This window comes from Lotus japonicus, chromosome 4 (assembly GCF_012489685.1).
Source record: "Lotus japonicus ecotype B-129 chromosome 4, LjGifu_v1.2".
Taxonomy (NCBI): Eukaryota; Viridiplantae; Streptophyta; class Magnoliopsida; order Fabales; family Fabaceae; genus Lotus; species Lotus japonicus.
This window is the reverse complement of record NC_080044.1, coordinates 79,860,591-79,884,153: the sequence shown is the minus strand read 5'-3', so window position 1 is coordinate 79,884,153 and position 23,563 is coordinate 79,860,591. Positions and strand designations below refer to the sequence as shown.

General features: G+C 35.5%; 4 protein-coding genes across 4 annotated transcripts; 2 read left to right on the top strand and 2 right to left on the bottom strand.

Moving 5' to 3' along the window:
* Positions 1 to 494: 494 nt before the first annotated feature.
* On the top strand, positions 495 to 3,936 carry LOC130715888 (tetraspanin-10). Its single transcript, XM_057566038.1, has 11 exons — positions 495 to 688; positions 916 to 1,028; positions 1,125 to 1,179; positions 1,265 to 1,320; positions 2,300 to 2,347; positions 2,567 to 2,615; positions 2,702 to 2,785; positions 2,884 to 2,951; positions 3,077 to 3,202; positions 3,420 to 3,495; positions 3,696 to 3,936. The coding sequence occupies exons 1-11, from the start codon at positions 635 to 637 to the stop codon at positions 3,759 to 3,761; spliced, it is 795 nt and encodes a 264-aa protein (XP_057422021.1). The 5' UTR covers positions 495 to 634; the 3' UTR covers positions 3,762 to 3,936.
* An 809-nt stretch (positions 3,937 to 4,745) lies between these two features.
* On the top strand, positions 4,746 to 9,227 carry LOC130714933 (probable DEAD-box ATP-dependent RNA helicase 48). The gene is made up of 10 exons (XM_057564914.1): positions 4,746 to 5,651; positions 5,987 to 6,093; positions 6,365 to 6,420; positions 6,497 to 6,721; positions 6,908 to 7,114; positions 7,231 to 7,317; positions 7,681 to 7,776; positions 7,857 to 8,072; positions 8,254 to 8,436; positions 8,624 to 9,227. The coding sequence occupies exons 1-10, from the start codon at positions 4,828 to 4,830 to the stop codon at positions 8,852 to 8,854; spliced, it is 2,232 nt and encodes a 743-aa protein (XP_057420897.1). The 5' UTR covers positions 4,746 to 4,827; the 3' UTR covers positions 8,855 to 9,227.
* A 4,527-nt stretch (positions 9,228 to 13,754) lies between these two features.
* On the bottom strand, positions 13,755 to 16,731 carry LOC130716087 (uncharacterized). The gene is made up of 10 exons (XM_057566275.1): positions 16,537 to 16,731; positions 16,321 to 16,432; positions 16,100 to 16,227; positions 15,830 to 15,969; positions 15,638 to 15,706; positions 15,328 to 15,466; positions 14,953 to 15,015; positions 14,813 to 14,856; positions 14,270 to 14,371; positions 13,755 to 14,189 (listed from the first exon to the last, which is right to left on the bottom strand). Exons 1-9 carry the CDS (start codon positions 16,628 to 16,630, stop codon positions 14,285 to 14,287), a joined length of 876 nt encoding a protein of 291 aa, XP_057422258.1. The 5' UTR covers positions 16,631 to 16,731; the 3' UTR covers positions 13,755 to 14,189; positions 14,270 to 14,284.
* A 921-nt stretch (positions 16,732 to 17,652) lies between these two features.
* On the bottom strand, positions 17,653 to 21,841 carry LOC130715599 (uncharacterized). Its single transcript, XM_057565718.1, has 5 exons — positions 21,682 to 21,841; positions 20,262 to 20,522; positions 19,161 to 19,292; positions 18,952 to 19,068; positions 17,653 to 18,221 (listed from the first exon to the last, which is right to left on the bottom strand). The coding sequence occupies exons 2-5, from the start codon at positions 20,520 to 20,522 to the stop codon at positions 17,877 to 17,879; spliced, it is 855 nt and encodes a 284-aa protein (XP_057421701.1). The 5' UTR covers positions 21,682 to 21,841; the 3' UTR covers positions 17,653 to 17,876.
* Positions 21,842 to 23,563: the final 1,722 nt, after the last annotated feature.

Below are 23,563 nucleotides of genomic sequence, written 5' to 3'. Positions count from 1 at the left end.
GCTCATTTGTACACCCAGCATCATCACCAACACAATTGCTATCACTTTTTTCATTTTAAGATGCAATCTATTTAGTATTTACTAGTAGGGATCAAAAAACTTCACGGCAAAAATTTGTCTTCTATCGCCATCAATTGCCTTTGATATGAAGCTTAAGATGAAAGTTAATTTAATGTTGACAACGTTAAAAATCAATGAATAAAATGTTATATAGTTTCTTCTAACGTTATGTTATTTGAAACTGGAAAATTGTTATTATTAAAAGAGATAGCCCCCCATATGCAAGGATGATTATATTTGTAAATTTAAGCAACATTTTTTAATATGATGCTCAGAATTTGGGCATTGAGTTGCGTGACCCAAGTTAGAGCGAAGTTTGAATTCTTGTGGAAGACAGCTTACTTTATTGGTTTGACAAAAAAAAAACACTTTCGTAGTTGGTTTCGGATTGGGTTACTAACTGTAGAATTTGGGTGTACACAACTAACACTACATAGAATGTCGTGTGTGTGTGTCGTAGAGTAGAGTGTTGGGTTTCGTGGCTTACACCGTGTGGCGCATCTTCATCATACATCATGCATGCGCAGCATCTTCCTTAATAAACATTCAAACTCAGAAATTTCTTTGTCACTAGATGGGGGTTGGAACCAGCACCTTTGTCACTAGATGGATCAACTTTCTCACCATGGTAATGATAATGCTGCTTGCTTTTCCACTCTCAATTTTCTTTTTATGCTTCACTACTCTCAATTTTTCAGCTCACTTTTACTATAATCATTTTTACCAAAATTAATTTTATACAAATCAATTGTGACAATCCAAACATGCACTTGGTGGTTGTTTCTTCTTTTTTTCTTTTCTTGGGAGTGTTTTTTTTTTGATGCTGTGTTCATATTTATTATTCTGGTTGTGCAGCTTTCAGCCATTGTTGTGATAATGTTTGGGGTGTGGATGAGCACTCATCATGACAGCTGCAGAAAATCTCTCACTGTGCCTGTGCTAGGACTTGGAGCAGTTATTTTCTTAATGTCAGCACTGCATTTTTAATGATTTTGGTGTCTTTCTTTTCTTTTGGGTCCTTTCTGATTCTTCATTGTCCTCTATCATGTTTATGTGTTTTGCAGATCCATGGTTGGTTTCCTTGGTGCCCTGAAAAACTGGTCCATACTGTTATGGATTGTATCCTTACCCAAATACACAATTAATAAGTAAAAAAAAAAGAAATTTTGGGTTTAGGGTTTCCTCCTTGACATTGCATTTGCAGTATCTGATCTTGTTGTTCTTGGTCTTGGTCGGAATCCTGGTCTTTACCGTATTGGTGTAAGTATGCAAATATGCTAACAATTATTATTGGTAACTAGTGGCTTCTACATTATCATTTTGATATTGTCCCTGCCATGGATTTATAAGTAGAGTCTTATATAATAATATATAATGGTTACTAAGAAAAAAGTCAGTTATGTTAGTCTGACTGCTGCATTTGCAGCACTGTGAGATGTGTTTGCATGGCTGATTGCTTTTATGCTGCAACATTGACATGTCTTAGCATATAAGTATTGATTAACCTCTCTTTATCCATCATTTAAGCGAACTAGGAGTTTATTAGGCTGCTTTGTTCATTGATTTTGCTACATTGGTAGTCCATGTACAAGTATCCAAAAGGTAGCTCTTATTTTATTTTTCAACAACATGTAGATGTAGTTACCATTTTGAAAAGGAAACTAGTAAAAAGAAGTAAAGCTCAGACTTTGCTCATATATATTTTGATTTTAAATAGATAAGTTGAAGGGATTTTCTTTACTAAAATACATGGACCATACACTTAGAACATGACAAGTTAAAAACTGATGTTTTAGCTACTAAATATCCTCCTTGGCTTGTTCTTCTCAATAAAGGAAATCACATTTTAAAGCCAAGTATTCATCTTCAGAGTGCTTCACTGCCTTGTGTTTGGTAGTCAATGAGATAGCATCACGTGCTATCGAGATTCCAAATTGATTTCATAAGTTGTTTAACTAAAATGCTATGAAAATATGTGCCCAGAACTTGAAGTCATGTTTTTATGTGATGGATTGTGGAGGAGCACTAATGAGCATGAAACTAGATGCATGTAATATGGTTTTTTCATGGGGTGTCACAGCTGAATGACTTTTACTTTAATATCCATGTTAACATAATAGGAAAAGAGGTGAATCTCTGTTTAATCAAATTAATTTATATTTTTTTTATCATCCAATCAATTTGCTTTGATTTTTTGGATACTCATTTGAATCTTATGTAATCTTTTGCCATTGGTCAGGTTCATTGTGACTAATGATGGATCAGGTCATAGTGTGACTGGCTTGAGGTAACGAATCAACGTATTTTATTTATCTAGAATCCAGGCATTATTACGGTCCTTCATGGTTGTAGTGGTGTCAAGGATTCATGATATATAAAGTGGATCACACCACATATGACTTCTTCGCTATATGAGGAATGGATGTCTAGTTAATGTTTTTCTTCTTATTTTTGTTCTTGAAACCATGGTGTAATATGTTCAATGATAGACATCTTGCATGTTTAGGTATAAGGAGTATCAACTTCAAGATTATAGCTCTTGGTTTCTCAAAGAGGTAATGCTCTTATCAACATAGAGAACTGATGGTGAACAATTAAAACTTCAGAATCCATTTCCTTTACGTTCTGTTTTTTGTTTTAGTTAAACAATTCTCATAACTGGGAGCGATTGAGGGTTTGTCTTGTCAAATCTGAAGACTGCCATAAACTATCCAAAAAATATAAGGTCTGTGGCCTGCTCAACTATTTTAAGAAATTGAACTATCTGTTATCTTCTACACAAACAGCTATGATTTATGCTTTTACATTCTTCCTGTGATGTAGAATCTTAAGCAATATAAATTAGCTAAATTGACACCAATGGAGGCTGGCTGCTGCCGACCACCTTCCGAGTAGGTTATGTTCTTTTGTTCTCCCACCCCCTGCTAAATTGCATTTGAATACAATGTCTTTTTAAGATAAGAAACTCAATACATTTTTCATATGCTTTTATATCTTGGGATTTTATGCAACTTAGATGCGGATATCCTGCTGTAAATGCATCCTACTATGATCTGACCTTTCATCCAGTAAGCCCTAACAAGGACTGCAAGCGGTACAAAAATTCTCAGGCCATCAAATGCTATGATTGTGATTCTTGCAAGTAAGCATGTGTGGTAGCCCATGTGCTCTAGTTCTGTTTTCTTAGATGATTATTGCATGTTCAGATCAACTTATATTCTCTCAGAATCAATTACGACATCCAGAAGCTACTCACTGAAGCTTCTCTCTGTAATTGATTTTTTTTTATTAGAATCAAATGTAGAAGAATGCACTAAATTGTCTCACTGCCATTGTTTCCCCCTTTATCTGTGTTCCAGGGCAGGTGTGGCACAATACATGAAAACTGAGTGGAGAGTTGTGGCTATATTTAATGTTGTTTTATTTGTTGTCTTGGTAAGACATTCTTGCCCTATTTGCTATTTCTAAGATTACAACAATCATTATATTATCAATAATTTACTGTTGTTACTTGTTAGTGTTGTTTTTCAATAGCTAATTGAGCTTCAAGCACCACAAATATGATCAATAATTTACTTGATATTTCTATTTTGCTTATCCCACTTACACTTACCTTTTCTTTTGTGCAATACCAGTCTGTTATATACTTTGTGGGGTGCTGTGCGAGACGAAATGCTTCCAGAAGCCATTCTAAGGGTTGAAAGGAACCTACATGCATTCATGAACTGCTTGTACAATTTGTTGGAAGATCAAAATCTACGGCTAGAGAGCAATTCACAGAATTCTTGTTATTTTTGGACCCTTGATGATGACTTGTGCATTCTTTGTGAACATCAGGCCTTACTAGAATGGATGATATCTTTAACATTGTTATTATTCGATTTGATGTGCATAGAAAATTCAAAATTGGCAAATATACAGTTATGATGACTTGAAAATATTTAACATGCTGTACAAACTAGAGATTAACGTGCTTAGGCAAATATTTGCGGGTTAACCTTAAAGCTGAATGACGGTCTTCTAAAACCAATACTGGGCTTGAGCTCCCGATCCACATCTTGTGTGTAAGCATAAGCATGTCACCTCAAGAGATAAGTCCGATTGTCCCAACCTTCATGCTCATATCACCCATATTGGTTGAAAAGCCTCCAATACACCAAGCCTTAAGTATTGAGGTAGACGGTGTCTCTAAGTTCCTCTGAATGTGGGTTCTTGGACATCGCTCTAGGCGAAGTGTTTCTTCAAGCTTTTTCAATCCATAGACAAGGGGAGCAGGTCACTCACTATCACGTAATCATAATTCGATTTATCCTAGAGACCAATCTTGTCGGAAGTAGGGGCATATCTAGAGGCGGGCAGGGGTTGTCCGCTCCTCCCTAATTACGCCCTTGTGTGAGGATGTGAATTCAAGTATTGACCTACTAGTCGACCTTAGATTAGTCATCATGGATTTTCAGTTAGGGCATTCTCTAAATAAATGCATATTTGTGCCAACATGTCACTCTCAAATAATTGCGCAAACACATTCTATTACTTGACTTACACTATTAGTGACTCAGTGCATACAACTTTTCTCAAGTAATAATAGTAATAGTAATACTCTTTTAATTCCAAGTGTAAAAAAAAAACAGTAATCATGGTATTTATCAAGTACTATAATTTTTGTTTTGTAATACAGAAAACAAAGACAACTTTAATCCTCGTCCTGAGCTTAAACCCTAAACCCTGTGTCGTGTCCCCTGATTCCTTTGACCGAAGCAAGCAGCAATGTGGGGGTGGATGATATGGCAACGGCGAAAGCCCTCGCCGGAGCTCTTATCTTTGTGCAACAGCCTCAGAACCGCTGTTCGCAACATGGGTGGCGGTCCTCGAACGTTTCCCGGCGGCGTAAGCAAGTGGAAATGGAAGCGCATGCACGAGAAGCGCGCCAGAGACAAAGAGAGAAGACTCCTCGAACAAGAGAAGCATCTCTACCACGCTCGCATCCGCTCAGAAATCCGCTCCTCCATCGCCCCCTCTTCTTCCTCTTCCTCCGCCACCCACCAGCCTGTTTCCCCCACCCAACATGTCAAAGCCCTCGCCGATCGTTTCATGAAAGAAGGCGCACTAGACCTCTGGAACCACCAGGATGGTCCCTTAACCCAAACCCAAGCTCAAATCCAAACCCAACCCCAACCCCAACCCCAGAACCTAGCACCAGTTGATTTGCGCAAACTCATACCCCAACATTCGAATCAGAATTTGGCGAGTTTTTCGCAGGCTAGGGAATACCGGGCTGTTCCTGAGGTTAGAAATTCGGATGCCAGCGCGGGCAAGCGTAGAATTTGGAGGAGGGACCCTAGTGATAGTTCTTGTAGTGAGGGTGAGGGTGAAATGGAATCGAAGAGTCACGGTTCGAAGATGGGTGGGGTTAGTATTGCTTCTTTGGGGAAGTATGATGTGAAGAAGGAGAGGAGGGTGATGCCGAAGTCATATGATGAGGGAAGTGATTTTTCAGAGCAGGTTGAGCTGATCAAGTATGAAATTAATAAGAGGAAGTTGAGCCAGAATGAGGGTCAGGAACAACAAGACGACATTCTAACTCAGAAAAGGTATTCAGTTTTTTTTTTCTTTTCTTTTGTATCAGGAACAAGAATAGAAATGGTTTTATCTTGGTGTGTTGATTTGGTACTGAGAAACTGAATATTGTTGTAATGTGAGAGTGTTGGTGATGATAGATTGATAGTATTAGAATCGGGTTCTACCTCTAAAGCTAGCTTGGGGGTGGAGATTGCTTTACCCTTTATAAAGACTTACTTAGACATATCTATAGTCAAATGTGAGACCTTATAGCAAGTGTGTAGATAGATGGATATGCATGCTGTGTTTGCTTATTTTGTGGAGCAACAGTGTTGCAATTATTGATTTGGTTGTCTTGTTTTCATAGATTTGATGAGAGTGGTATATCGCCATTGACTATCAAGGCACTTTCTTCGGCTGGTTATATTCATATGACTCGGGTACAAGAGGCTAGCCTCCCTGTTTGCCTTCAGGGTATGTTACGTATTTCTTTTCGTGCAATCCAATTTCTATTTCTCATTTGTTTCATTTATCATTCATCATTGTCATGATTAACAAATCTTGCTAGAATTGCATACTGTAAAAGTTATTGCATTATAATTCATTTTTTTGTTCTAATGTTTTTTTGGGGGTCCAGTTGAAGTCTTTTAATTTACTACTTTGCTTGTTATTAAGTTTCTCCTATTAGTTTATTGCGACTAAAAGATTTTGTTTGGATGATGATTGTACTTCTGCTGCATTGTAGGTATAGATGTTTTGGTCAAAGCTAAAACTGGCACTGGAAAAAGTGCTGCTTTTTTGGTATACCCTAGTTCTTTTAACTCTCTGTGTCCTATTTTGTCTTTCTTTTTCTGTCACTGATGCTAAGTGCAAACAGCTTCCTGCTATTGAAACAGTTCTGAAAGCTATGAGTACCAATACCTCTCAACGTGTGTCTCCGATACTTGTTCTTATTCTCTGCCCTACCAGAGAACTTGCTAGTCAAATTGCTGCCGAAGCAAAGGTTTTGCTGAAACATCATGAAGGTATTGGGGTGCAGAGTCTTGTTGGAGGTGTACGATTTAAGCTTGACCAAAAACGCCTTGATTCAGATCCATGCCAGGTTTTGTGTTATAACTGAACCTCTTATCCTACCATGTGGCTTTAGATTGAGAGTAAAGTTTATGTTTTTCACGTGGGGGAGGGCTGGGAGGGGAAAATGGGGAAAAAAAGAGATGTACTGATCTTGTGTGGTAAAATCATCACACAAAGCATCATGATTTGGAATTTTTTGGGTTAAATTTTGCAGATTCTTGTTGCTACACCTGGAAGGTTGCTGGACCATGTTGAGAATAAATCGGGAATATCTGTACGATTAATGGGCTTGCAGATGCTCGTACTTGATGAGGCTGATCATTTATTGGACCTGGGATTTCGAAAGGATATAGAAAAAATTGTTGATTGTTTGCCCCGTCAAAGGCAATCCATGCTGTTTTCTGCAACCATCCCAAAGGAGGTTAGGTTAGGTTTTTATTTTTAAATGTTTAAAATCAATTTTCGATCTCAGGTTCTTAAAAGCTAGTTTGTGTTGTTGCAGTATTCCATCAACGATATAACCTTTTAAATATGCAGGTCCGTCGGATATCTCAACTTGTTTTAAAAAGGGAACACCAATATATTGATACAGTTGGAATGGGTTCTGTGGAAACTCCAGTTCAGGTAAGTTAACTGTTGTCATAATCTTATAATTACACTTCTAGCTTGTGGGAGCTTTTGAATTGATGTAAATATTGATTTCTAAGGAAAAAACTCTTGGTAAGTTTATAGGTATTTGTAGGGAAATTAGGTGAGAGAGCTTCTTAAAAAGTTGAGGTGTAGAAGTTGATTTCAACTTGATGCTTTTTGAGAGGTTTATGCAAACTGATTCATATTTGATCGACTTCTAGCCTAGAATTTAGCTATACATTTGTTTTTTGTTAACTATTCTTATGATTCATGTATATTTCTTTTTTAACTGATTGTTTTTTAATTGTATAACAATTCTCCATTGATAGGAATTAATGCTTTGGTTTTCCATAACAGATAAAACAATCTTTTCTTATCGCTCCACATGAATCACATTTTCAAATAGTACACCATATTCTGAAGGAGCATATTTTGCAAACACCTGATTATAAGGTTAGTATACATTTGCTGTTTCAGCCTTCAAACTGCTTTGCTATTTAATTCATGGTTTTGATTGGTAGATTTGCGTTCAGGTTATTGTTTTTTGTACATGTGGGATGGTGACATCTCTCATGTATCAAGTTCTTCGGGAAATGAAATTGAAAGTTAAGGAGATACATTCTCGAAAACCTCAGCTCTACCGTACTCGCGTTTCAGATGAATTTAAGGAATCCAAACAATTGATTCTTGTCTCATCTGATGTTTCATCACGTGGAATGAATTATCCTGATGTTACTTTAGTCTTGCAGGTATACTGAAATCTTTTGATGTGTTTATCTTATATTTTAATAAAAACTTGCAATGATGGCCAATAGTTTCATTTTGAACAACTTATTTGCTTCATGTCCTGGACAATAAAGTGGGATCCTAATGGATATAATATAGTATGAATTTCACCTTTTTATTGATTGGTTTTAATGTGGAATCCAGGTGGGAATTCCTCCAGACCGTGAACAATACATACACCGTCTTGGAAGAACAGGGCGGGAAGGCAAAGAAGGGGAAGGCATATTGTTGATTGCTCCATGGGAAGAATATTTTTTAGATGAAATCAAGGATCTCCCTCTAAAGAAAATCCCCTTACCAGATATAGATCCACAGGCAAAGCTCAAGGTACATAACATACCTCGCTCTTGTTCTAATGCCTACACTATTTTGATGCATACCCTATTACATACTATTCTGGTCCTCATAACTCATCTTCAGTCCTGTCTTTATGTAATTGTTGATAAAGAATGTAAAAGTGATTTACCACATTTATTTTGTCTAGCTACTATATATAGTCTATTTATACTTGCAGATTGAGCATTCAATGGAAAAGATTGATGATGATATTAAAGAAGCAGCATATCATGGTTGGCTTGGTTATTATAACTCCATCAGGGAAATCGGGAGGGAGAAGACAACTATTGCTGACCTGGCGAACCGATTTTCAGAATCAATTGGTTTACAGAGACCTCCTGCTCTCTTCCGAAAAACTGCACTTAAAATGGGTTTGAAGGACATTCCTGGCATTAGAATTCGTAGATAGCTTGGAATCTGGTATAGATGATTTTGTGCAAAAACCACGTGTAAGGACCTCAACATACTGAGTTTTGAATCAGGACTCTACAGTCTACATGGTTGAGTTCATTATTATTCAATTGTTAGTACTATAACCTTGTTCTGAATCGTGGCAAGTAATGTGCAGCACCTAGGAAACATCAGAATTGTCATTTATATGACTGACTTATTAAAGAAAGGGAAAAGAAAGAAAAGAAGAGTAAATATGTATTTATCATTTATGTTTGCTGGAAATCAGAATGCATACCCTTAGCTGCGAATGATTATAAATGTTAGTTGGTTGAGACCTTCAAAATAATTTAGTGACTATATATTATTAATGACAATATTAATTTTGTTTATGCTAATGAAAATATTAAAATTAACATCTCAGTTTAAATTTATAAATATAGTTAATGATACTTTTTAATTAAAATCTATATTAAGTATCAAATAAAAGTATAATTTAAATAAAACATAAAAAGTATAATTTTTTAGATAAGCACATGAAAAAGATAATGATAACATTAATTAATTATTGTTTCTCTTAAAATATTATATATTTTTAATGACTTTTTTTGTTATAAAAAATATGAATCATTGAAAAACTATTTGCAAGAACTTAAAATATTAAATATTAAAAGTGCTTTTTTAAAATATATATTGAACTTTTAGAAATGTATTTATTCATTCACGTTAAGACCCAGCTATGGTGCAAATCCATCTATGATCAATGTCCAGTTGGGCCATTTAATTAAAATTAAAATCAATTTGTTTTGGCTCTATCTTTACTATAGCTAGCTTTCCTGATCTCATATTTAAGTGATAAACCGTCCTGCATAATGGAGCAAACTAAATTCAGTCCCTTCTCTTTGCTGATACTGTGTGATCCTGCTAACATTTTCAGTCTCTCACAAGATAATAGTAATGGCAATTCAATATTCAAGGCTCTCACCTCTGATCTTAATGATCATACTGATGATTAGCCACTTCTCAAATTGCTGTGAGGCTGCAAGATGGAGGATGAACAAAGAAATCAAGCCAACAGAAAAAATCAGCATTTCTCAGCAGTTCTCAATCTCATCATGGCATTTCAACAGAAAGACACAACAACAGGGACCCAACACAGACACGGTCCCTCCAATATATAGAGTTTCTCTACGACAAGTTCCAGGGGGTCCAAACCCACTTCATCATGGCTGATCATCAACTATCTAGCAATCTTCTTCAACTGCTTATCATCAATTAATGAAATTTGTAGGCATTTATGATTTATCCAATAAATTAAGTTTATTCTTGTAAATTGTCCCAACGTCTATTGATTATTAGATTGAATATCTATGCTATGTTGGTGGTAGAAGGGTTGATCCTTCTACCAATCTATTTAATTTAGTCTAAGAAAATCAAGAAAATAAAGGGTTGGAGCAAATTAAAGCTTAATTTTATCATATCCATTTCTTCTATGTGAATTATAAATTTCACTTATTTGATTTCCGTTTTTAATATGAGAGTTGTGTTGGTAAAGATTTATGATCCTAGAGAAATGCCTTAACTTATGCTGGTGATCGGATTTAAACTCACCCAAATTTTTAATAAAAATAAAAATAAAAATAAATAATATATTAAAAAATCACATTAAATTATATATAAGTTAAAAACCGTGTTAATTCAAGTTAAAAGAAGATAGTTTCAAAAAAAATTACAAGAAGATTTAGATCACATCATAATTCAGATATTGAGTTTAAAATTATTTTCTATATATTAGTATCATTCATTTGTCCCGTCAAAAAAAAAAGCATTCATTTGTGAAAATGTTAAATGACAATATGTGAGGATTGAGTTCCTGGATTCTATGATATGCAGATTTCACAGTAAATAACCCATTGGTACTGAATTGATTATTTTCCATAGCCCCGGACCGTGGAAAAAAGGAGTATCCTGAACCTACACCGAGGTCATCGTGTTGGAAGGTAATTCAATATTCAAGGCTCTCACTTCTGATCTTAATGATCATACTGATGATTAGCCACTTCTCAAACTGCTGTGAGGCTGCAAGATGGAGGATGAACAAAGAAATCAAGCCAATAGAAAAAATCAGCTTTTCTCAGCAGTTCTCAATCTCATTATGGCATTTCAACAGAAAGACACAACAACAGGAACCCAACACAGACACGGTCCCTCCAATATATAGAGTTTCTCTACGACAAGTTCCATCGGGTCCAAACCCACTTCATAACAGATAAATTACCAAGCAATACTCTACTGCTTATCAAATAATGAAATTTGTAGTCTTTTATGATTTACCCACTAAATTAAGTTTATTCTTTTAAATTGCCCAACGTCTATTATATAGAAAATCTATGCTATGTTAGTGGCAGAAGGTTTATTATATTCTTTGAAACGATTGGTTTTTTTTCTTCTTTTCTTACGGGAATTAAAAATATTAGTATTTATATATTGTCTACTTTTGTTAATGTTCAATTTATCCGGTAGAATGCTCACACGAGAATGAACATTTTTTATGAAAATACTTTCATGTTAAAACTAATACAATACATATTTAATTTTAATACAATTTTAGTACTCTTTCATAATTTTAAAAAATTAGTAGTAAATATTTATAAAAGTATGATAATAGTGAAAATGTCTTACGAGAATTACAAAACAATATTTACATATAGGCTTAAATTTATCTTTTTTTTTTCTATAAAATTGAAATTTAATTTTAGTCTTGTAAAATTTTATTCACTCTTATTTGTATAAAATAAAATTTTCAAAAAAAAATATAAAATACAAAAATAATGTATTTTTAGCCCCTCATAAATGACTAAAACCTCATGACTTTTGTATATTGTAGGGACCAAAAATAAGTAAAAAGTTTACAGGGACTAAAACCAATAATTAAAAATATTTACATTGGTTTTGTGGGGTATATACACACATACTATTGACAATTTGTTAATATGTTGTGGGGCAATTGCCCCTACCATGACCAACATCAAGATGGGAATTAGATTTCCCACCCCCTATTTTAGAATTGCCATCCTAGCCTTTTTAAAAAAATGTCGGGACTACCCTCCGGGACTTAAACCTCCATACCAGTCCAGAGGTTGATGTTCTGGACTAGTCCGAGAGTTAAAAGTTCGGATTCTTTAGTTACAGTTAAAATAACATGATTGGTGCCGTGGCCGTCTTGGAGGACTTGCCTAACGAATTGTTGGGTTGAAATGTTTGGTTTGTAATTGTGGTGGTGGTTGAGATTGTAATTGATGAATATGCCTTTTGGTTTGGTCTTAACTTACTGCATTCTGCTGCTTGGTAAGAGTTATCCAGGACTTTAAGTTTCGAATCTATCCAGGACTTTAAGTTTCGGATCAATCCAGGACTTTAAGTTTCGGATCAATCCAGGACTATAAGTTTCGGACTGCTTCATAATTAAATTTACCACCCCCCCTTTTTTAGACGTCCGAGAGTTGAAAAACCGGATTAATATGAAACTTCAAGATTCGGATCTTTCAAACCAGATACTGTCACAAAGACAGAAACGTGAAAATGCAGTGACAATAATATGGGACAAACAGACCTCGTTACAATACTGAAGGAAAATATTCTTGCTAATAATATGGTTACAGACATGGTTACAGACATGGTTACAACATTACAAACATGAATCATATTATCAATCTTCTGTTATGTCTGTTAAATCAAAGTTGGTAATAACACGAGGACCCATCCAAACAGTGTGTTCAGCCATAAATGGGGGGTGGTTGGGTGGTTGAGGAGTTTATGCAGGTCATAATGGTGGTGAGGTAGGTGAAGCTATGGAGTAATGGTGCTGAAAAAGGTGGTAGAATCTGTCAGAGGTGTCCAGAAGTTGAAGTTTCATACTAATCCGAAGGATGAAGTTTCGTACTGATCCGAAGGTTGAAGTTTCGGACTAAAACACGGAGGGACAATATTGGTTTTTCCCCACTTTTAAATGGGGTGAGAAATCTAAAACACGGGGTGGGAAATCTAATTGGGTATGTCCTCCTATAAAAGCATGGTAATGTGAGTAGCAAAAATGTGTCGTATAGGAATTATAAAATATTGATACTATATACTTTAGTCACGGTTAAATTACTGTAAAAACTCACATGAGAATAAATATTATAAATGAAACATTTCAAAATATATATATATATATATATTTCTTATTTAAACCAATAAAAAGTATTTTATTATATTTCATTACGTTTTGTATTTTTTTTTTTTCAAAATTCTTGAGTTATCATCGTATATAAATTGACATAGGACAATATGCACACATGCTTCAGGGCTTGGAGGGTTATCTATCTCCCGAATTAGCACACAAGTTTGAAGGTTTGGAGGGTTCTGTCGTGTTCATCCATTAAAAAACCATTCGTGGATGAGGTGGATGGATTATATTAAATGGGCCATAGATGATAGATGGATTGAATTTTTTGAAACAATTTAAATGAATCCTATTGACAAAAAAAAAAGAATCCTTGATGGGTTACTCAGACTGCGTTTGTATAACAGTTGGACTGAACGTGAAAGTACGTTCAATCAACTTGACAAGTGAGTTTCGTTCAGCCAACTTGCTTTGGAAATCGGGAATCCTACGTGGAATCACGTTACAACTGAGTTGAACCAAAAAACAAACAAACACTCAATTGTTCTAGACTCATCCGTTACAATCCATATCCAAATCCATCTATTTGTCACCCCTACTATGAGTTAAGCATATGTCCATAAAATCTATTTTATTACATTTAATACAAAAATCTTTAGGGAGAATACAAAGAGATCAATTGTTCTTGACTCATCCATTACAATCCATATTCAAATCCATCTATTTGCCACCCCTACTATGAGTTTAGCATAAGTCCATAAAATCTATTTTATTACATTTAATACAAAAATCTTTAGGGAGAATACAAAGAGCAACTCATAGGCTTAATTTTGACATTAGCATAGCAAAATCGAAGCGAAGCATTATGCAGATAGTAGGTCCAGACGCGTTGAGTATTAAGAAAATACATATAAATAAGCAACAAAAACTTCATATGAGGTTTACCTACTTAATGTGATCTCGGAGTCTCAGAGAATTAGTCTCATGGCTATCGGGATAAATTGGTAATTGAAAAAAAAAATTACATATGGAATTTAAGTTTCAGAATGTTGCAGAAAATAAAGTGGACACCAATACTATAGTTATAGTTCATAGCAAAAGAACATGAGTTGAAATAGAAAGCAGGAAATAACCTTCATCCCTGTTCCTGAAAAGAAGAGGAAACCAAGCCGCATCTTTTGTTGAAAACCTGCAAGCATTTGGAACAAAATATGAGAAATATGTATGTCACTTCCATATATGCCAAGTAGGTAAATAGCAAAAAATTACCATGAATCATCCTCACTACATAATCTCAGTTCCCACTGGATCAACAGAGAAATGAAGAGATAATGATTTCTGGACAATTGTCTGGAACTTAGATCTCCAAACCTGTTTTCCAAATCCAAATATAATTTACATTCTTGATATGCTTGTTCTCCTTGAGATATTGTCACCAACGGTGTACTAGTTAAGTTTTCTAAAACATATTTATCTTTAAGAAATTATATTTCAGTTCTGCTCATTATAAGTTCATAATTTAATATAATCAAAATGACAAATGTCCAAGTAAAAATGAGAGTGTCAGCCAACAAACTAGATTGTTGTCATTTTCGAGGACAAAATGACGAAATTGATAGTATGATCCCAAACAAATTTTCTATATTATATTGTTTACTGAAAAGGGAAACATTTAGAAGTGGCATGAAAGTGAAGATATCATCTGTCTCTTAAATGTATGGTACTTCAGAGTTCAGACCAAAAGGTGTATAACAAATAACTACCCAAGGGAAGTTGTCAAAATGTGTATGGAACAATATGTTGGGTCCTTACATCTTTATACTCTTTGCTGCGTATAAATATCTCAAATGCTTCAACTGCAAAACATGCCATCATGCACCAAAACCAGTCAACATGTCCAAGTGAAAGAAAATCAGACGTAACACGGTTACAGAGCTTGAGACTGAGATTACCTGATCGAAATCGTATCACTACTCCATGAGTATACTCCTTAGAGCTTGGACTAAAATTCAAACCTGGCAATTAAATAGGAATTACCCATGTAGAATACGAAAACTTAAGAGTCTTAGACACAAGGATTTTCTCCATACAATCCTCATGTAATTTAGAAAAAAATTAAACTTTGGATGAGCCAACAAACCAAGTTCAATAAAACAACTAATGTTTGCTTTAACATCCAACCACATTCAACTCCAAGCTCCAACCCTTCAAAATTCTTGCTTGCACGTTTTGTGCTTGGGAATATGGGATCCCACTTTCCAAAGCAAAGTGGAGGTACTTTCAATAAACCAAACATGCTCTAAGAGTTTGTTGAACTGGAAACATACCTTGAGTAAATTGGACAATCAAGGATGGAGCATCCAACATCAATGATGCCAGAGAGGCCAATGCATCTTCCACCAGGGTACCCAATGCATCCTCATTGAATGATATCAAAAGCACAAACTCTACTCCATGGTTGAACTCCTAACCACAAAATTCATTTAAAGCACCCCCCCAACCCCAAAAAAATCATTGTTGGAATAAGAAAAACGGAGACTGCATAAAATCAAATACAAAGAACCAAGGTGCAATTATGTCCATTTAATGACAACCCTTCAATATATATCCTAAAGAGGAAGTTAAGTGAGTTCCAACCTCTCCTTTGCGAAATATAGAAAGCATGTCATCATCCACTTGGGATTCAAAGTCCACATTAATCAATCCCTGGAACAGAAATCAGTTTAGCTTGAGGGCAAAGTTAAAACCAAGGAGTCTCACTCAACAAGAAAAAGAAGTAAAAAATAAAATAAAGGAACAGAGAATCGGTGTTTACATGTTGGTGCATACATGGCAGTAAGTCATTACGTGGTCATCGAGAACCTTCAAGTAAAAAGGATTGTGATAGAACTTTTCAAGATATTCCTTCCCCTGAAACCGCATATACAAAGCATGCGTATAGTTCTCAGGATTCGCAGCAGAAATGCGACCTAACGAAGCAAGCAACAACAACATCATCATCATCATCATATTAACAAACAAGCATCGCTCATCGATTCTGCGTATAATAGAAATGCAATGTATGTATGTAGCTAACACCTATGAATGCAAATGCAATACCTAATGAAATTGCAACAATGCCACCCATTTGATACTGTGTTGTGTACAAATGATCAAGCATGTCACTCTCTTCCTGTTCAGATAAATCCCCTTTCGCTTTCAGCAGACAAACATGTTCCACAACTTTTCTACATGAAATTGAAACAATATCCACATTTATGATCACAGAAATTTGGGGAATTTGAAGCTAACTATGATAGTAACGAAGAAACGAAGAAAACCTTTTCTTCTGAGAACTGAGATTGGAGTTGGAGTTGGAGCTTCGCTCGTCCGCAACACGAAGAACCACCCTCTGATTCTTCCGTGAGCTCGTGAATCCGTTCCAGTAGTGACCTATTGCGAAGAAACGTTGATTTTCCGTTGAACCAAACAAAACCTAAATCAAATTGATTGAGGAAGATGAGTTGAGAGTTGAAGTAACTAACTTAGTAACTAACCGTGAAAAGATCGATGAGGTTGTGGAGAGACACAGGTAGAGTAGCCACCATAGCTTGAGGAGCATTGCATTGCAAAACCAAACCCCATGGTCATTTCAGATTCAGCAGAATCTGAAATTTTCTGTTGATTTTCTTTTGCTCTGTGATGAAGGAGAGAGATATAAAGGTGTGTCACGAAAACAAAGGTAGAAAATAAAAATGGGTGGATGAGGAATAAACAACACTCTTTCGTTTAAATACCACGCGTAATTTGGCGCCTTACAACACACCATTATCCACTATTTATTAAGTTGCGAAATTTGCAAATGAATGATTAACCTTGTTTAATACTAATACAACATCAAATTTAAATAATGTTTTTTTGGTTACACAAATTTAAATAATTTAGAAATAAATTATGAAACCCTTTTTTTTTTGGGTCAGAAAAAATTTATATACGATTTTCTAATGAACGCTGACAATTAGTTATAGTCTCTTAAAAGCTCAGAAAGTTGCGACGTTTTATGCTTATTTCAGAATCAAGTGGAAACCACATACAAAGAAACAATGTTGAGCAAAGAGTTGCTTTGTGTTAGGACCCAATTTCAAGGTATGGGATTTGGATCCCACATTGGAAGTATAGATTATAATTTGGGGGTTTATAAGGTCTTCTCTCCAACTACAACCGCTAGCTTTTGTGGTGACGGTCTTTCAAGATTCTTATCAATTGGTAGTGCACAACCAGCCCGTGTGGGAACCGAGCCTGGTGAGATGTTAGGACCTAATTGCAAGGAGTATGAGTCTTGTATCCCACATTGGAAGTATGATATTCTAATGTGGGTTTATAAGGTCTTGAGCTCTCCAACTACAATTGTTATTCTCTCTTATCACTCTGTTTTAACTTTTTTTTTGAAAGTCACTTGTTTAACTTGACAAGTTTGTTTCAAAAAAAAAAACTTGACAAGCTGGAAAAATACAAATAAATGAATTTTCCAGTGGAATAATAATAATAATTGTTGAAAATGTTATCTTAAAATGGATTTTAATGTGGGATTTCATGATGCAGAAGAGTAGTTTCCCTTCCCTTCGTTTGTTTTTCGTTCCGTATGTAACCACAAAAAGAAGAAGTCCTAGATATTAAAATGTTTAACGAGCTATTAATATACTACACGGATTCACAAATGGTTGCTAGAGTTGTTTCAAATCACAACAGTCCATTACTTGCAGCCTAGGTATGAAAATTAAAAACAAATATCAACAGTAGGGAAATAAGAACCTCCTTAATCATTTTCACTAGTATGTTCTAGGTTAGGCTAACAAATTATCTATGTGAACTAATCTAAAACTCTGATTCGAGTTGATCAGGAATTGAATAAGTTCTGAAAGAGCTCCGGAAGATGGGTGTTGGTCAGCTTGGTTCTCTTGCTAATTTCCCTCTTCTTCTTCTTAGGCTTGGACTTGGAAGGAATGCCTTGAATTTCTGCTGCACTCCTCCTCTTTGCGGTGTTGGTTGCGGGCTTCATTCCATTCTTTTGAAGATCCTTCTCTATATCAATCATGTCTTGAGGCAATTCAATGCTCCGAAAAAGCTGTTTTAGGTCATCATCCACCTTAATATGCACTTTGGGGTCATTAGGGTAGGCAATGTCTTCGTCGTGTGAATCAAAATTTGACAGCAGCCAAATCTGCCCTGCAGCTTTCAAAGCCTAGAAACCAATATAGCTTTATGAGGCCCTAGTATATGAAAAACAATTATCTGTTATAGACATTTCAGATCAATTTCATTAAATAGTTCAATTCTTATTTCCATATTTCGACAAAAAAACATACTAAAAAATAACTCTTCAGCTAATGTCTCAGTACAATGATAACCTCAATAAGAAAAGAAGCAAAGAGAGCGGTTTTCATATAAAAAAAGGACAAAGGAAAGGAAGGAAAGTGACGGGAAGGAGGCAAATTTCAATTGTTTTTCCTACTAGGCGGGACAACCCTCTACATTAACCAAGCACCAAATAATCTAGCACATTAAACAGCAATAAGTACTGACTAATTAAAAAAATCTATTTCACAGTATTAACATTAATGCCATAATAGCAAAGGTTAGGAGACAGTGGCAAGAAGATTTTGTAAAACCCAATAATATGCAGTATTAGTGTATTGTCCGTAACATATTTCTCCTAAGATAAATTATGCAAACAGGAGTTCAAGCAGTAAAAAATAAGAATAGACTTATATCGATGAACAAACAACCAATGTCACTTAGAAAAATCAATGTAAAAAATGTTCTTCGTAGAAAATAAAACAGCCCTAATAAAATCATTTTACCTACAAGTCTTCCATCACAATGGATTATAAAACAGCATTAATAGAAGTCATTTTACCTACAAGTCTTCCATCACAGTAGGATATAAAAAGCCCTAACAAAAATCATTTTACCTGTAAGTCTTCCTTCACAGTGGGGTAAGCATCCTTTAAGTCAATAGTCGCAATGCCCTCAGGAAACTTTCGTATCAGTTGAAGAAGCTCTGTTTTGTCCTTAAGGCCATACTTTGACTGTAGACCAAAAGCAATCAAGTACAATGGAAGAAAAAGTTAATTTTCTAAAGGAACATTCCAGTATAAGAATATGCATGCAGAAAAGTTACCTTGTAAGAGAATCGTTGCCCATCATAGTGTACTTTCGGGTTTTTCCTCAGACTGTCAAAAACATCTTTGTTAGCCTTCATGTCAACATAGCATACTTCCTTAATTTGCTCTGGTGTAAAGGCTTGCCGTGTCTGTCAGCAAATACAAGCAACGAAATCAATTAGGTTTCAACTTTCAATTAATCAACTCATTAAGGGTGTGTTTGTGAGTTGGGCTTTGGAGAGGAGGGAAGGGAAGGGGAATGCATGTGAGAAGCCCTCCCCTTGTTTGGGAGATTTTAAAAAGGGGGGAAGGGTTTGGGGTATTTCTAAAAACCCTCCTTTAGATATATTTTTTAGCTCCCCCAAATTGAGGGGTTTGGGAATTAAAAACTCCCAAAAAAGAGGGTATGGCTCCTGTGTTGTTAGCTGACTGCATGGGAACTGCTTTCCTAAGGCAGCAGTAGTTTTTTAGATTTTTTGTTTCTTTTAGCTCTTTGTACCCAAAAAAAATAAAGAAAAAAAAAACTCCCAAACAAGGGAATGGCTTACCCCCCCTTCTCCTTCTCCTGCCCTCCCCTCCCTTCCCCTCAAAGTCTCTCCCTCCCGTCCCCTAAAACCTCACAAACAAAGCCTGAGATGGAGTTTTATTGGCAGTTCATATGCATATGGCATGGCTCCTTAAGTCAATGATGACATGCCCTGACCTCAGAATGATGCAGCCACCCCTCCACCTAAACTTTTATTTACGACAAGTGTGCATGTGCGGACGGTTTCAATTAAGCTTAGGAGGAGCAAAAGAAGATACACATATCCATCAATCCCAAAAATACCTTAAAAGATGATTGGATAAAAAGCATAATTATGTAAAATGCAGGTTGTCATGGAAAAATCCCCTATTCAGTGTTTCAGGATTCAGGAAATGTTTTCAAAATTTAGAAGTTAGAACTAATAACTAAAGAATGCAAAATTCTCTTTTTTTCATTTCATGCTTTGCTGTCACTAGCACCACCATTTACTGACAATAAAATCATTAACCAAATAAAACAACCAAAGGTCAATTTGAATTGAAAGAGGAAATCACAAATCAAATGGGATGGGAACTGGGTGAGTACTGAGTACCTCTAGCAGGAGCTCAATGACACGCTTCATCTGATGACCCACAGTGCTATTGCGTATGGTGTGAATATTCTGAAGCCTCACGGTGTCATTTGAGAATTTGACAGCAGGTGCTGGATTTATTCCATTGGCTGATGCCGGTGCAGCTACTACTGGAGCAGAAGATTTTCGGTTTGCAGCCTTGTTGGCTGCAATGTTCGACAGTGTTGACTGACACTTCTCCTGCTGTTTCTTGAATTTGTCTAGCTGTTGTTGTAGTGCCATCTGTGGTCCAAGGATACACAGAGTTTGAAATCATACAAGGAACTTCCAAGGATCATTTTCAATATATGCATCTAGAAATATAGCAAATCAAATTTGAAAAAAATTCACTTCAAGCATGGTTATCAATCTAAATTGGTATAAAATAACCGCATCGACAGGATGATAATAGCATCGGGTAGGGGAAGTCACAGGTAACGGCATAATCAGGATAGTTGTAAAATGGAATTCTGAAACTTTAAAAAACCAAAAACCAGTTTTTAGTTTCAGTTTTTTATGGTTGCTAGTTTAATTAAAGTTGTTACTAGCTGAAGATAGGGAAAGTGGGTCAACCCTCTATACACCGCATCCACCCACCATCAACCAGCCTGAAACAGGGTGCGGAATGTCGTCGGGTTGACCCGTCAAAAAATCAGAATCAAATCAGAAAAAATAATAAAGCTAATTTGACTTGATGGGATACAAACTAAAAATAGAAATAATAAATTAATAATAATAGTACATATAAAAAGTGGCGACAAGCCGACAACAATGATAAATATAATAATCATTTTGCACAATTGATGTGTTTTCTTAGCTCTAGTAACTAGTATGCAAAAATTACACATGAGTAATAGTAATAATATGAAAAAGATCATACGCTTACATTTACCCCATAAAAAAGAAAGATGCGCACATTCCACAAATTATGCATAAGGCGTTCCGAAATACGGATTATGTAAATTGAATGTCAAGGTCAAGGTAATCTAATGTTCCTCAGTTATGCAAATTTGAAGAGCCAAAATTATTCCTTGATTAAAGTGTGGATTTATAAGCATTCCTTTCTACAAAGATATAGATACTATTCATAATGGAGAAATTGTATGAAGAATTACTCCTTGATGGATGAGAAAACTGAAAATTACATAACAAGTAAAGCACAAGATAGCACTGGAAACTAGTGTTGATAAAGAAGAATGTCTATATGATCACTGTATCTCCTAATAATACACAAAGGGGATTAGGAAAGACATGACTATCTACAATTGTGGTAGAAAAGATGATGATTAGCAAAAATAGAGAGGGAATTTGAGGTTTGCATGGAAGATTGAGATGATGAGGGACACAATAATCGAGAACACGAAGTGGATAGAGCGAAATTGAAAGGGTAAGGGAAACTCACTGTGTTGTTCGCGCGGTGCGGCGGAGGAGAATGTCCGCAATTCCGATGGAGGGAGGGAGCAGGGAGGCAAGGGTTTGGTTTGTTGGTACCGGGATGGGGTTTAATACATATACATATTTCAAATATAAATAAATACTAAAGCGATGGAAATCCACTTTTCATGTCATTGATTGGCACAATTCTCGTGGTTACTATATTCTTTTATCAATGAAAATCAATTATTCTTTTTTACACATGAGGGAAACAATTAAAATCATGTTATTTGGCATGCATGAGATGAGAATCGTCTCGTGCCAAAGAGTATTTTTCTTTATGGAACCAAAGAGCATTTTCTTTAAATTAAATTAAATAATTATTTTACACATCTCTTAAATAGAATTGGATGACAAACCTCCGCCTCCTCAGCCTCTTTGCTTGGTAATATTGGAGTTTAGCTCGTTGGCTAGATCTTTTAGATATTTAAGTGGCCCGTACGTTGAGAGAAGAAAATGCAAGCGCTAACTTTCTTGCTAAAATTGGCTCACGTTGCTATCTTTGGCCTTTTAATTGGCTCAAAATCCTCTTTCGAGGATAGCACCTCTTCTACATGATGATGTGCTTAATTTTTCATTTGTAAGAGAATAGTTTACCTTTTGGTATTCTTCTTTCTTCTCGGGCCTAGCCTTGCCCTTGCAATGGAGGGCTTCATTTACTCCAAGAGTAATTTCAAAAAGCTACTCCACATCCTCACCCTTGATTTGTATTAAAAATGAATGGATGAGATTAATTGATAATCACTTGTCACGTGATCCTCATTTTAATCTTTGTACTGACTTTTTTTAAAGCTTCTAGCACCTCACTCTCTGCCTCTCCTCAACCAGTGAAATGGATCCCTCTTCATTCTCATAGCCTTGATCCACAATTACTTTCTTTATCATCGCCACCAATCACATAGCAATGGTATTCACAATTACTTTGTTTATCTTGTTCTACCTTCCTGTACGTATCAATTATTTAATCAGGGTTTTGCAACTAGCAAATTGGGGCTATTGAAAAGGAAAGAAGCTTTGGTTTAAGGCAATGAGAATGGAATGGGCTTCTGTAAATTGTGCATCAAGATATGAATTTATCAATTTCTGATTTGTCATATCATCGTCAAGTATTCCATTGGATTCTTTTACGGATTGCAATTGTTTGAAGTCTTCCTTCTGAGATTCAACATCGATCAATTTATCATTCATATTTTTCAATTCTTCTTTCCTGGCAAGGAGAAAAGAAAATTACGTGATTGAACATTAGAAATTAATCTCTAACATTAAATTTTTAATACAATCAAGGGTGAGAATGTGGAGTAGCTTTTCAAAATTACTCTTAGTGTAAATGAAGCTCTCTCTAGTTCATGAGATAATAACTATTTTGCCAAACAAATCAACAATTGAATTAGCTTCTGTAAAGATATGTTTCAAATGCACTTGAGAAAAACGATTGAAGAAGCCTTTGAGTTCACTATCCAAATGAGCATTAGAATTAGACCTAAGACAACCTTTATCCAATATAAGCTAACTATTAGTAGCTAGTAGACAAAGCATTATTGATCCCATGTAGAATCCCGCAGGCCCAGAGTTTAGCTTGAAAGGATTAAGGATGGAACGATTAACTGAGAATCCAATCAGGAACTTCCCTTCATTGTCCATAAGTACATGATTAGACTAAACTCATCATGCATAAACACAAATGGTACAATTCGCAGGAACAAATTATGGAGTTTATATATATAAAAAAAAAAGATAATGCTAGCTAGTGCTGCTTATTACATGAAGCATTATTCTGGCAGCCGCAATCATTCACTTTGAAACTTGAAACCAAGCCTCTTGCGCGAGGGAGATAGATACATAGATGATAG